The 15,295-nt window shown below is 31.9% G+C and overlaps 1 protein-coding gene across 1 annotated transcript in view; it reads right to left on the bottom strand.

Moving 5' to 3' along the window:
* The window catches only part of LOC132944487 (semaphorin-5A-like), a 48,887-nt gene extending 34,252 nt beyond the window's left edge, over positions 1 to 14,635 (bottom strand). Inside the window, 2 exon segments of the mRNA XM_061013861.1 lie at positions 1,323 to 1,430; positions 14,422 to 14,635. Coding sequence (XP_060869844.1) covers positions 1,323 to 1,404 — 82 coding nt within the window. The 5' untranslated portion in view covers positions 1,405 to 1,430; positions 14,422 to 14,635.
* Positions 14,636 to 15,295: the final 660 nt, after the last annotated feature.

Here is a 15,295-nt window from a genome sequence, read left to right as displayed (position 1 = left end):
TGCCGGACGGTATATACACAGTCAACAAATGTTTTTGTTAAAAACAACATACCTATACACCGTCTATTAATTTATTTCTATTGTTCTATGTATATATATGTACACTATTATATAGGTACTGTATTACCTATGTATACAGACAGACGCGTTAGTGGTACGTAGTCTTGAGTATATAGTATATTACCTACATATTAATATTAAATACGTTGTCATACGATAACGGCAGATGCGGTGTGTGTGTGTACCTCTTGGTTGTACCTGTAATCTGTACAATTATAATAATATAGTATGCCCTAATAGTAATATATATATTATATACACATTTGTTTATTTTTCGTCTAAATTCCTTTAAACAAGCTAGTTAATATCATAACATAAATTTGTATTGTATTATCAACTTATTAACGGTAATTTATATAGCATTTATCTTTTATTGAAAAGTTTCGATTATAATATGAACGTTTATGTTATAGTTTACTACATTAGTAGTAACTATAACCTAGATTACTAATTAAAATTATTTACTTTAAAAATTATTAATGGCATAACATAATATTAAATTATACTCTCCTATAGGTCAACTAATATACCTATAGGTACCAATAGGTAATAGGTATATATTAGAATTAGTATAATAAATAATTCAATTAATTTAGAATTATTATGAATGCGATATTTTACATAATATTATTATATGCAATCAAAATATTACAAACAAATGTAATTCATATATAATTTTCGATAGTCGATAGACAATCTACTATAAATGTATAAATTAGTAAAATTGACATTCATGCTATGTCTACATAAATACTTACATAAATATCTAGTAATGTTTTGTATTGAAAAAAATTAATGTACTTTATTATATTAGTTAATAGTTATGACAGATATTGCAATTTTATTGTTGTACTCAGAATCTAGAATAACGAATTAATTTTTCTAAAATGTAATTTAAATGGACGAAAGGTAATACAGATGATTTATCTGTCATGTTGGGGTCGATTTATTATACAACTAACAATACGTGCATACTTTTAACACTAAACTTAGTCATGCAATCATATACCCTTTACCTGAAAATATAACTATCTAAGCATCAGAATAAGTCTCGTCGTTAGGATACTTTAAGCTGTCGTGACACATCACATGATTTACTAGTACTTTCTACGAGTATTATTATAAACTTCACGACAGTTCAAGGCAGTTTTGTGCACTGTGGACGATTTTCCAGTTATACTCCGTTCATGACATTTTTCAGAAAAAATGTTTACTCCTTTCCAAATAATAATAGAAATAAAATATTTTCATGCAATATTTACCTTTATAGGGTATAACATGATATCCTGGTTCGGTTTGATGACCATTGACGCACGCTACCACCAAAAATACGAGGAACAGCATAATTTCGTTTTGTCTTTTAATAAGTCCTGAAAACAAAAACCAAACAATCAAACAATGTAGGCACAATCAACCATTATTTAGTCGGATACATAATAATACACGTGACACGTTTAACGTCTCGAAATATTACCAATAGTAATCACTTTTTTGACGTTCAGACTCCAGACTTACGACCAACAATCGTTCAGTGTCATTAAAGAGACATATGAAACGGATCGTGTGCAACGGTCGACCTAACCTTACGCAAATCAATATAGTTTACTATGCATACTTTAAACCCTATTAGGGACAAGGGAGAGAGGACGGTAGGTCAGTATAGGGTACCCAATACGAGAGTATATAATATTATAAAATCTACTTTAATGCTTGTTCAGCGTGATAGATTACCCGCTGTGCACCGACTGTCGTTTGTTGGAACCGTGGGGCCATCGAGGTCTGTAGACCAATCTGCTGGCAAGGAAAGCAATCAGACGTTTAGTCCACTTAAACACAAAATATAATGTAATGACTCAGAAAGATGTTTAGTTTTTCAATTTTATCGCCAAATAAAATAATTATGATGTCCATTTATTATTAAAATTGTATTGGCTATAGCTGTAGAGGATATTTTTACAAACAAATTATATTCAGTGTTTCAAAGAATAACGATTTAAAAAAAATTAATTTTATAAACCGGCATAATTTAAGTATCATATCATTATAACATTATATTATGATCCACAGTCATAAAAATTGCTGTTTTCATTTTCACACAAATTTAAAACACAGATATTATAAACATTGACATAAAAATGTGGCAATATATGAAAAAGTAAAAATATACATTTTGTCAACTATATACATATACAATATATTAATTGTTATGTTCAAAATAAAATAAAGTTAAGCTTATTTCACGGAACTATAAAAGGAACAATACAAAATAGAAAATCGTTTGATTGAAACTAATTTTAGTATGTTTTTATTGTACCCAGTAAGTAATTATATGTTGTATAGAAAGTTCGATTATATTTTTTTTATTAAATAATATATAATATTTAAATAGGCTACCTAATATTCTAAATGGCCAATGTGTTTAAGATCAATAAAAAAAAAATAATAATAATAAACAGTAGTCACTTCGGGCAAATTAACCTAATTTAAACTGTAATTATATTTTTAATAAGAAGCTTTATATACGTACATGTTTACTTTCATAAATTATACACTGTCTAATGAGTGTCCCTCAACAATTTTACTCCAGTAAATGGATTATTACAGTAAAATATATATTATATAATTATATATTATATTGAATATTGCAAACCTGCAGTAGACGCAATTTATAGAACTTATATTTCTATCTAAAATAATAAAATGTCTATTATACGATTTGTATGATTATCAAAAGCAATTCAATTATACGTTATTAAATACATTTTTAAGTATAGGTATCTAAAACGTTAAAATATTTTGTAATAATTTACAAACATTTTGATAATGGTTCTTCACTGCACAGTGGTCAGTGGCGCACCATCCATATTATAAGGTATAGCTACTAAATATGCAAATAAGAGTAGATACTATATAAATTATACTTTGTTACTCAGTCTCGTGTGTTATAAGATTACTGGATCATATTATTACACTACTAATTATGTATACGTGACTTTTATCGGAAAACAAAATATACCAAATAGGTAGGTACCAATATCAAGTCCATATAGAGTTTGATAAAGTAATTTTAATGTTATAATATCATGGTATATTGTATAAGTCAAGCTATCAGTTTATTAGTCAAATAAATTGCAAGTCAAATGTTATTTATCTGACCTGATAAAAATTAAAGATTGCATACAAGAAACAACAAATAAATAAGTAACTGTTTTCCTTTGATTTAATTGCAATTCAGAATTATTGCTTAATAGTTGATACAATATACCTAGTATCTAATAGGTATAGTATAATTTATTATACCGCTATATTGTTTATTTATTATTTTATTATTTTTTCGAGCGTCATTACTATTGAAAATATTATGATGAGAGGACAAGATAGGTATTAGGTATATTTCAATGGACTTATATAAATGCCTTCAACGAATATTTTATTAAAATTCTAGCAAAAGATGGTGTTCACGGTGGATGGCTTAAAATATATTTTATATATTTTTTTTTGTTGACTACAGTAGTTGTTTAGAGGGAAAACATGGTTCTAACTGAACACAAAAACGGACAGTAGGTATAGGTAATAATTTCAAGCCCAATACGGTTTCTCTTGAACTTAGCTGAATACGTTATAATAAGAATGAAAGAGGAAAAAATGATTTCGATACTAGTTTTTATTTTAAACCTACTGCGTCTTGAGCAGACACGTACACACGCACGCATCCGGTTGGTGTATAATACCTCCTTGTGTGGCTACCGTTTTATTTTTAACAAAAAAAAAGTACTCTTACAAACATATCCGCAATGAATACAAAATATAACAAAACGGTCAGTGGTGACCGATACAATAATGCTATAGTGTTCTCGGTTCTTGGAACTAAAATGTCGTTTTATATTATATTATAGTTATAATTTTTCATGTGATAGTGTAATATCGCTATTATAATATTATATATAATAATATATTATTGGTTTTTATTTAGCCTCACATGCATTATTATATTTGTTGAAATAACATGCATGCTGTGATGAATTGAACACACACAAACATTATCGATAAACTCAAAATATATTTTAAGAAATCAATCTTTGTAAGAGCAAAAATAATAACAATGAATTATACCATAAACATCAAACTATAAGGCTGAATCGTGGTACTGTATAATAATATAATAGTAGGTAAAATTAACTTATAAGAGTAGGAATATAAAAATAAAAATATTTAATTTTTTTGCTGACACACTATATATACTACAGTCTACACTACAGTACTATACACTATTATATAGTAGATAAAAAGATCAAAGAATATTGAGTAGCTAATACTACTGTCGGCAAATGTTAAAACCCAGTGTAATTAATTTATTGGCAATAATATAGTATGGCCGTTATTTTATATACGCTAACTAACAAATAATATATAGAAATTAATAAAATCTATTCTAAAAATTGCATGGTTAAAATAATTTCGACTAATTAGTTACAAATATGTATTACTAAGATAAAACCAATTTCATTTCATTTCATAAAAATAATTTTCTAATTCACGATCATAATATAATTAAAAACTACTAACTCAACTACTAATTCACCTATACTATAATAAATTATCATTAAAAATTAACAAACCCTATTTTCGTCTATATAAGTACATACAAATACGTATAAGTGAAATATTTATAAATACAAATTATAGTTCATTTTGTTAACTAATTAATAAATATATATTTACATGCCAGAAAAAAAATTCTTATCGTATGTATGAATCTACTATATTATGATTATATGAACTCCGAAGTCCGAAGATGACTTATTTTTAATGCAATAAAGAAATCATAATAATATCACTTCTTTAAATTTTAGAATAAAATATAATAAAAAATATTTTAGGTACTTACATAAAAATATGTACTATACATATTATACCATATTATATTATGGTTTAATCTTGTTCATACTATAGTGTATTAAAATGTTTCCAATATAATTTTTAAGCTACAGACTGAGCGCAATTCTACCATGATTTTAAGATAAATATACATAGATAGGTACATACTGCATAGGCCCAATTGGAGCAAGAGGCGTTTTACTCTTTTTAACTAAAATAAATCACACATAATATTTAAAACCCGTGTATATTCCTCGCTCACCTCAGAATCTAAAATAACAATGAAAATGTTTGCCTCATTTTTGTTTTATTGAATATAGGTAACTTCAATTTTAATTTTAATGACTTAAAGTTGAAATATTAGGCGTTTAGAATGAATATTATAATTAATATAACAATGGCAAATATAATTTTCTTAAAATACGAAATTTCCTATTTTTTTACAAATAAGTTTATAAACAGATTATTTCCATATATAGGTATTAAAGAAAATTAAATACTGTTGATCAGCTACCTACTGTAGTTAGCATTTTATCACATCATTGTGATTTTAATGGTTTTCAACAACGGGCGGTGTCCATTGACATGGGCCATTAATTTCATTGAATGATAAAATATGTTAATTAACATACTCACATTTCAATACCACTATACGGTGTCAAATAGAATAGGCCTTTGCGATTTACCCAAAAAATCCTTCCATAGATTTTTACTAATAAAAAAAGTGAACAAAAATTGCAATACGATATTGTATGTACCAGCCTATATTATATATATCATCCATCTATCATCTATAACTTATAAGTATCATGTTAAACTGCTAAGCAGGCTAAAATTAAACTGATTGAAGTTTTATAAAAGAAACAGAAACCATCTTTTGTCAACCATTGTCATTGAAAAATTACTTTTTTTTTAATTATAAAGAGTCATCAACGTTTTTTTTTTTGAAAAGTCATTAAAATAAATAACATTATTAGCATTGAAAAAAATATAATCAAGAATAAATGTAAAATATGAAAGGAAGCATAAGGAGTATAGGTACCTACAATTAGATATTGTTTATGTACATATATTATAGTCTTAATAATTTGAGTTCATAATTTTAAAATTATTATGCTATTAATAAAGCTAATATTAATCAATATAATTTTAAAATAAAACATTTACGTGCATTTATATTTAAGAGGGATTGCTTAAATATTAACATAAGCTGAAATTCAGGTTAATATAATAATATGTGACATGTGTATTGTCCAAAATTGTTAAACACCCAAACACATTATAATTATAAGCTATTAACCATTGTTGTTAAAGATTTAAATAAAATAAAGTGTAATATTCGTCACTTACGCATAGTCATTCTACGTATTACAGTTTTACATAATTTGACCATCATTTCAAATTTGTTTACAGCAGCAATCTCCCTAGGTATTCGATTCTCCTTCAAGTCTTACTACGCATTATAACTTTCGATTTTATCTCCATATAATCTGGTAACCTTTTCATATAAGAAGACATTAGGAGTTCGATTATATGAAACACATTTGTACAAACCAAAAACTGGTTTGTGCAACCATTGTACCTATATATAAAAAAAAATATTCCAAAACTACTATAGTAGGATTAAAAAGAAGAACAATCAATAAAATCGTTTTAAAATACAATTTATCTTAATATCATTATCATTATCGTTATTCAAAGAAAAATCTATTAACTTTTAAGTAAATTATACTAAATGGGATTAGTTAGCATTAACAAAATAATGTAGAGAAAATTTAGATAGGTAATTGTATTTTTTTTAACAAACCTGATAAATTTAACAAAAAGACATTTGGTAATAAATTATTATACTTGAACACCTATATTATGTACGAGCATATAAAAAGTTAATATTTACAGTAGTTGCCGGAAACCGTTGGTGATATTTGATATCATAATCATTATGTTGTAATGATTCAAGGGAAACCCATAATACCATAATATATTATATTTTACAATGACTAATGCTTTATCAGAATTGATTTTTTTCATTACTCTTGGAAACATATTATTAATTTTAAGCAAATATAAGTAGGTAGGTACATACAAATGAATAAATTAGTTTATAATTACCTATAATATGTTAATAACGATAATTTATTTATTGCTGATAATTCAACAGCAAATCTGCTGATTATACATTCTTCACACATTTTTTATTGTTATTTTATAACCAAGTGATATTATAGCAAACAATTGATCAAATAATTATCATAACATAAGAAACAAATCATAACTGTATGCGCATAAAATAATACTTGCGAAAGAAAATATACAGGCATTACCTTCAATATACATTTTAAGCAGGTAGGTATATAATATTATTTATTGTGTATTATTCCGTTATACCTACCTGCTGAAAGAAATATAATAATATTTAGTGAATATAATATTGATGGTGAAAACATTAATTTTGGCTTACACAACTCGTACATAATAATATTATGTGAATTTGCTACAGGTAGGTACCACACCTGTACAGAGCTGATGCCGCCAAGAAGGGTATACCGGCGAAATATGGCAGCAGCGACTCGTAGGTACGCCTGCGAGCAGATTACCATAATAATGTAAAAAGAAAAGAAAACCACAGCTTCGGCGGCGGCTGATGAATAATGCGCCCTAAAATGTTGACACAAGATAATATCCAACATGGCGGGTGCATTTAAATATTACATTATATAGGTACACAACTCACACACACACACACACACACAGATATATTTAAAAATATATAATAGACTATAATGTGGAAGAAGGCTCGTAATTAAAATTGACCATAGAAGGTGCACATGTTTTACGGATAATCCATTGTATGCCGTCGGGCTCTATGCCGACCGTATAGCAGCCGCAGAAGATGCACGCCACTGTCCCCGAAGCCGCCACAGATGGTACCGGTTTTTATATATATAGTATTATTATATTTTACATAGGTATAAGATACATATTATATATATTATATTTATATATATCCATCTCATTTTTTTCAAGCATGCAATGGGTCTAATTTTTTTTCGTCTACTTTTCCCGAAACCCGCGTAGCACGTGCTATGTACACGGAACGACGCGGTTCATCTGTCATTGTCAGTAGGCATTGTGTTGTAAAAGAAAATATACACTGCGTACAGCCAGAAGAGAAACGATTTCCATTATTATTACGACGCGTGCACGGCAACTATTGTGTTAAACGTTAAGTGTATCGATAATGAAGATTATAATATTATATTTTCTAAAACCTAAAAGCGTACAGGTGTATATAATAGTGTACCTGTACACTTATTATAATATAGTTGTGTGCATGTGAGTGCACTGCACATACTCATAATCAGTGAAATCGGGGATAATAGCCAATGTTGTATTTAACCACACAATGACCGCAAGACCAGAGATTGGATTTCTTACCGTGCAGGTCAACAATTATTTACGAGAAGAGATTCAAAAACCTTATAAGTACGCGAATTTGGGTAATATCCACGCCATTGCCATAATAGTTGCAATACTAAAGAGGATATAAAATCAAAAACAAATAAAATATAACTTTTTTGACATAACCTAATTAAAAAAAGTTATTAAATATCATGAAAATATAATTTTTTCCATGGGTAAATTTAAAATAATAACGGTATAATACAATTCAATAATATACTATTATATTTATGAGTTTCTGGGTCTATGACTTTTGAACGGACTAGATGTATACAAATTAATGTTCAATAAATATATTGAGTAGCAGTAACTGAAAAATACTACGATCTATAGGTCATCAGAATAATATGTTAATATTGTATTGATCAATACAAAACATTACTATTGATTTTGTCTAACATTAAAACACGTAGGTAGGTACTATATAGGTATAATAATATAACCATATATACAGTACACCTACCAGACCTAACCTATTTGGAATAATTGTTAGTATGTTAGTAGAATGAACTGTATTATTCATAATAGTAGATAATACCAATCTCTATATAATATAATATAACACTGATCATTTATTTGACAGATTTTAATGCGCCAAGATAATAACTTTTAAATTTTAATGAATGACAAAATAATTTGATCATAATATATATTATATTTCAGAACTATTATGCACTTAAATTAAATATATAATACAATTTCAGTTTCTGGTTTTATTAGAACATTTTATTATCTAAATAATTAAATATTTAAATACATTTTTTTCTATGGCTATTGAATCAGTACTTTTTATTAATACAGACAAATGTACTAAACAACATGGTGTCCGTGGTATAAATTTGAGTAAATGCATTGGCGGTCACCTATAAATACATTTTAAATAGTTTTGGATACACCACGATAGTTCAACAAAAGTGTCTTTAATAAATATAATTTAAAAATATTCCGCCACAAACCCTTTTTTTACGATTTAAGGAAGTAGGTAACATAAATGGTGTTTTCAAGTGTTGGTATCCTTAATTAATATTTGAATTATTTTTAAACGGCTATATAATGGCCTACAAACCCGTGATAAGATAAATGCCCATAGGATTATCAAACATTATAAGTTATAACTATTTAGTCGGTTATGATAAGAAGGTGAACAAGGAAATGTGGTAATCGATAAGCGATTGTTTCATGTTTTTTTTTTTTTAAAGTCAGTGGTGAATGGGTTGTTATTTATACATAACCGCATAATTTTATTTTATTTTTAATACCATGTTGGTTAAAATTAATTGTTTTATTTATTTGTTTTGCTGTGCACACAACATACATAATTCAGTATTTACTAGAGTCTTTACGCTGATTATAAGTTGCTAATGTGATATTTTAGATTTGTTTCGCCGATCGACACGACACTATAAGATAATTCACGTCATTATATTACATTAGATTGTTTGAGATAAAATTCAAATCAGGAAAACGTTCTAAAGGATCGGTCGTACGAATTATTAGGGCGAAGCACGTTTATACCGGTTGGAGGAAATCGTATTAAAAAATGTCAACCTGTTTTTCCAATATTATTTCTACAATTCTACCTAAAAAACCTATTGTTTTTATAACATTTTTAATATTTATAATATTTTGAAATAATTATGTCAACGTCTATAATACAAAACTTGCTATCACTTTTAGTTTGTTGTTATTTTAGGTATAAAACCCGTTTTTGTGTAAATAAATAAATAAATTACATTTAAATTATTTATTACTTATAATATTCTTTTTTTGTAGCTACCTGCAAATTTTGATATTATGGATATTAGCCACTATTAAGTATAGGTACTATTTTAATTGTAACGCAGTGTCGCAGTGTTTAAGTTCAACGCCCAATTATTTTATCGCAGTTAATATTAAAAATAAAAAAATCCTTGCCCATGACTCTATCTATACATTCAAAGTATACGTCTTTATTTGATGGCATATATACATATTTGTATACACGGACGAATGACGATGCACCGTTATTTAAAAAAACGTCCTATATTCGGGTCGCTTTTGTCTTTCGTCTTGCCAAATTCGCATCCTACACATTTATATTGTTGCAGTCGACCACGGCCCACAATAATATAGAATAACATCGCAGATCTAGTTGTATACGCGATAACGATTATATATTATAAATGATGCGACACAATGATATTTGACAATAAACGCGATATGTCACGCGACCGAGATTTTGCTTTGATTTTTTGACCGTTTACTGTGATTTGAATAGACGCACATATAATACGTAAATGTGTATAATAGATTCTAAATAAGTGTCGCAGAGGTGTATTCAATTTACTAGGAACGTGTGAATAATATTAAAATACCTGACTGATGTGCATCCTACCTTAACGTACTGCCCGCGCGCTTAATTCTCGAGAAACAGGCGAGCGACACCTTTTAGTCGGACCAGAGGTGATACGGAGACCCGTTCAAGATACATTTCACCAAAATGTCATCGCACTTCACATCACTGGGCCAATAAAATATGGAAAGATAAACGCGGTTGCGCACTATAAATTCGCAGACGGCGGCGATAAAACGAATCGATCAAAATCGCTTTAAGTACATCGAACGGCGTGTGGAGAGACTGATGCGAAGAATATACCGCGGTATAACGGCAGCACCCGGTTGTTGCGAGAATGATGACCAACGGAAAATATCTCGGATACTAGCTTATCACGAGTATACTGTAAATAATATGATCACGGGTTACCTCGGTATAAGCGGCGTCAAGGCGACCGGTGACCATATACCTATTAAATGTATCATATACTCACGGTGGACGGATAACAAAGATATTTTCCGTTGGTCGTTCTTAAGAAAGTGTTTTCATGGCCATATTCTTCGCATCACCACCGTCCGGTTCACTACCACTGCACCGTCTTCATATTATATTTTTTTTTTCTCGTCCGTGAGCGTGAGTGTATAATAGTATCATTCAATTCGATTTCTAACCAATCTTTTACGCGTCACCGAGTACGTATTATTTATAGAAACAAGTCTTGATCACCTCCGATGACACGTGCCACTTGTTTCCAGAGGATTATGCGCCGATCGGCCTCTGTCAAGGCAGGATGCACAAAGTCACCTATATGACTCTATCATATTCACATGTTCCTCGTAGGAATAGACAGTTGTACACGTTAGTATACGATCGTAATTATTAAGAAATATATGGAATTTATCATAAGCGTTAAAATATTATAATATTATGGATACGTTTGGAAGATCCGAGCTGTACTTATAAGTAGCCAATAAGTATATACTACTTACCAGCTATCTATATATTATCTATTATACGTCATAATATAATATTTTAAGTTTAATGGTTAGGTATAAACTAAAAATTACAAAATATTAGGATCACAATTCACATTTTATAATGTCCAATTAACAATCCAAAATAGTATAGGTAATAGGTATATGCTATACCTATATGCATATAAGCAATAAGATTATATAGATTGATGGGTCAACATTTTATAACTAGTGTGCCAATATAGGTATTTGACTATAACAGAAAGTCTCGAAATATTAATTGGTCAAAACGGGTAACCAAAATTAACCCAAATATCTTGTATTTTTTTTTTTTTGATTATTCCAAACGAGTCCTGCATGCATTATTTATGTCAGTTATCTGTCGATAAATATGTAAAATAAAATAATATTTTAAAATTGTGTAAAATCATCAGACGGATTTACGCGCAACGCCGATCCCATTCGATTAAAAAGGCGGGAAAATTATACGCCGCATGGACACGGTCCCTCGAAAATGGTAAAATAACAATGTCCTACAGGCCCAGGAGAACATGAACAATTAAATATAAAAAAACCCACGCTATTGACACGTAACAAACCGTAAACGAATACGCAGCATAATATGTATAGTATTATATAGTAATATAGTGGTGAAGTCTCCGAACTATAGCACGATCCGGACGTACCTATATCGCACAAAACGAACTATCTTTTCAATTTGGTTTGACGTCGGTGGCAAGAGAGGTTTAAGACGTTTGTAGAGTTTCGTCGCGCACACCAATCGTCGTCGTCGTGCGTATTATAATAAATAATAATAATACAACGACGTACGAGCGGTAAACCACTGCTGGTGTTGTTACCATGATGGCAGCGAACACCCTCTCAAACTCGGGAGCTGAGACGCTCCAACACTATTTTATATTATATTTATACACAATAACGTGTGTGGGGTGCCTTAATTCCAACAGTTTTCTCGGAGAAAAAAACGTACAGACACACTGCACCGGTCCTAGGGTCAACCAAGGTCATCAGAACAATCGCTTGCGCGCTCACATTATACTATTATAGGTGCACACCATTATAAAATACATATTATTAATGTCACGGGTAGGTATATGCGAGCGGGTTATTGTTCTGTCGCAGGGTGCAACCGGTTTTTATGATATTTTTTTTTTTAGGACAATATTATTCCATTTCGTTTAAAAATAAAATAAACTGGCTTACAAGTTTAATAATAATATTATGTAGATGTGTGTATTTAGGTGGGATTTAGGTGGTACCTATTTAGGCTGATACGAAGTTGAACGTATCGCATAAATAAAAGTATAAAACGTATAAATCCGTACGCGCGCGATAGTGCTTAGGTTAAGATCGCGCAGTCTACGCGATCTTACTGCGATATAGGTCTAGCCTATACCTACTCTTTGAAAGAACGAGGAAAAACCTACCTGAGGGTATACCTATATACATAAAGGTAGGTGCAAATGCAAATATCGTGCACGACAACCGCACACGACTGTAGTTATTATATACAATAATAGTGATAACATTAATATATACCTACGACATTACTCTTTAGATGCTAAAAGCTATACGTCGGGGCTACTACCACCTACACCCTACCCCTTTCCGCACACCATGGTCGTGAATGTCGTGACCCGCATGGCGCCACGGACCAGGTAAATGGTCACCGTCGGACGTTCCCGGCCCGTCGCGTCTGTGCAGGCGCCGGACGGCTGCGAAGGGCATTATATTATATAGTATGTCCCCGTGGTGGAGCCACCCGGTGGCGACGAACCCGAAGACGACGAGACACAATATATAATGGAGTGTTCAAGCAAAACGTGTCGTAAGACCCATCAGGATGATTTTTCCCTTTTTTTCTTGTTTACCTTAAAGATTCTATATAGGTATACACACAATACAGATTACGTAGGTAGGTGGTTTCTATACAAACAGTGGCCATTTTTGTCTGCAACGGCCCTCACGCCCTCAGTAAAAAAAAACAACCCTTATGACAATAATAATTTATACAACCACGACGACGACAATCACCCGCCGGGCTCGTCGACCGGAAACAATCGGTGACAGGATAGATAATTAATGGTGGACGCTTCGTATAATATTATTACATATGGGCGTAGGTGGTTTATCCGACCACTTAGTAAGCCACTTTCGAACCCTCTCAACGAAGACCTACGAGCGCGACAACAAAGACGCTGTGATAATGGACGTATTGATTACGTGCGAAATCAAACCCGGTCGATTACGAATCGTGTTACAACCTGGTCCAGTGGCGGCGCGAAAGTGCATTATTGTCTATGTCCGACTGCACCACTCCACAGTATCACTGGCCGGAGTCTGAATCCGAAATCTATAGACGCTGTTTGGAGGGCTCGGGAGACCATACAACCCCAGTTTTGAAATCGGCGTTTTCACAATTTATACCATTTACGGCTGACTGGCAACTATAGTTCTTATATTTTTTATGAAATACCATGATTAAATACTGTGTGATAGTTGAATGGGGGGGGGGAGGCTAAGTTCCTAATTCTGCAGTGCAGGGCCATAATAGACGAACTGAAGAAATGCTGAGACTTTAGCACCCCTACCCGCCTAGTTTTTTTCCCCTGGCAGAGACGTCGACTGCGAGCCCCGGGTACACGCGATTTCATCGTCGCAATGGTAATAACTATCGACTGTAACTAAAAAAATAATTTAAAGAAAACTCACCTGAGTTACTACCGGCTTGCGGACATCATACAGCAATCCGGAAAACTGGAAAATGTGTAACACTGGAGAATACTCGCGACGGCAAAACGAAATGCGAAAACAAAATGCACTCACGGCGCGCACACTAGCAGCAGCAGCAAGAAGCTGTTTCACACAGCGCAGAGGACGAGTGGTCGGCGCGGACGTCGGTACGAGACTGGGGCCACGTTATTGTCGTCGCGGCCGCCGCCGCCCGCGTACCGCGGTACGCACGCGCTGCACGCACGCACGATGCGTACGGCCGCCGCGTACAATGGGTAAACACCTGCGACCACTCCCCTGCGACAAAGCGGCGGCGATACCCCCGCGCCGAGGTTGTACAACCGCGCGCGTACAACACCCGGCCGTCAAAATCTCTGAAACCGGTCTAGGGGACGCGCCGCCCGAACGCGATCCGTATACGATTAAAATCGCGCGTGTCGGGACGTTCGAGTACGATAATACTACGACGACTACTACGACGACGAAGACTACTAGGTACAACAATGGTATATATTGGTATACAATGGTATACGACTGCGGCGACCGGCGACTGGCGCGGGTTTTGGCGCGACGATCGGTACGATATTATAATATGATTGTCTTCCGGACGAAACGCGAAAAATCGACAAAACTCAGCAACTTATTTATCCGATAAACAACTGCAGAGTTATAATATTATACAGTCTACAACCAACGATGAAAAGCGCACCGTTGTACAACACCCATATGCACTCAGGCCCGCGGTTAGGCCCGGCGAGTAAAATTTGGGCCGGCTTAGTAATATATTATATGGCCGAAAATATTTGAACGATGAAATATGAATAATATTAAATAATAAATACTATTGAATAAT

This window comes from Metopolophium dirhodum, chromosome 5, assembly GCF_019925205.1.
Source record: "Metopolophium dirhodum isolate CAU chromosome 5, ASM1992520v1, whole genome shotgun sequence".
Taxonomy (NCBI): domain Eukaryota; kingdom Metazoa; phylum Arthropoda; class Insecta; order Hemiptera; family Aphididae; genus Metopolophium; species Metopolophium dirhodum.
The sequence above is the reverse complement of the archived record's forward strand: the minus strand, read 5'-3'. Positions and strand labels throughout refer to the sequence as shown.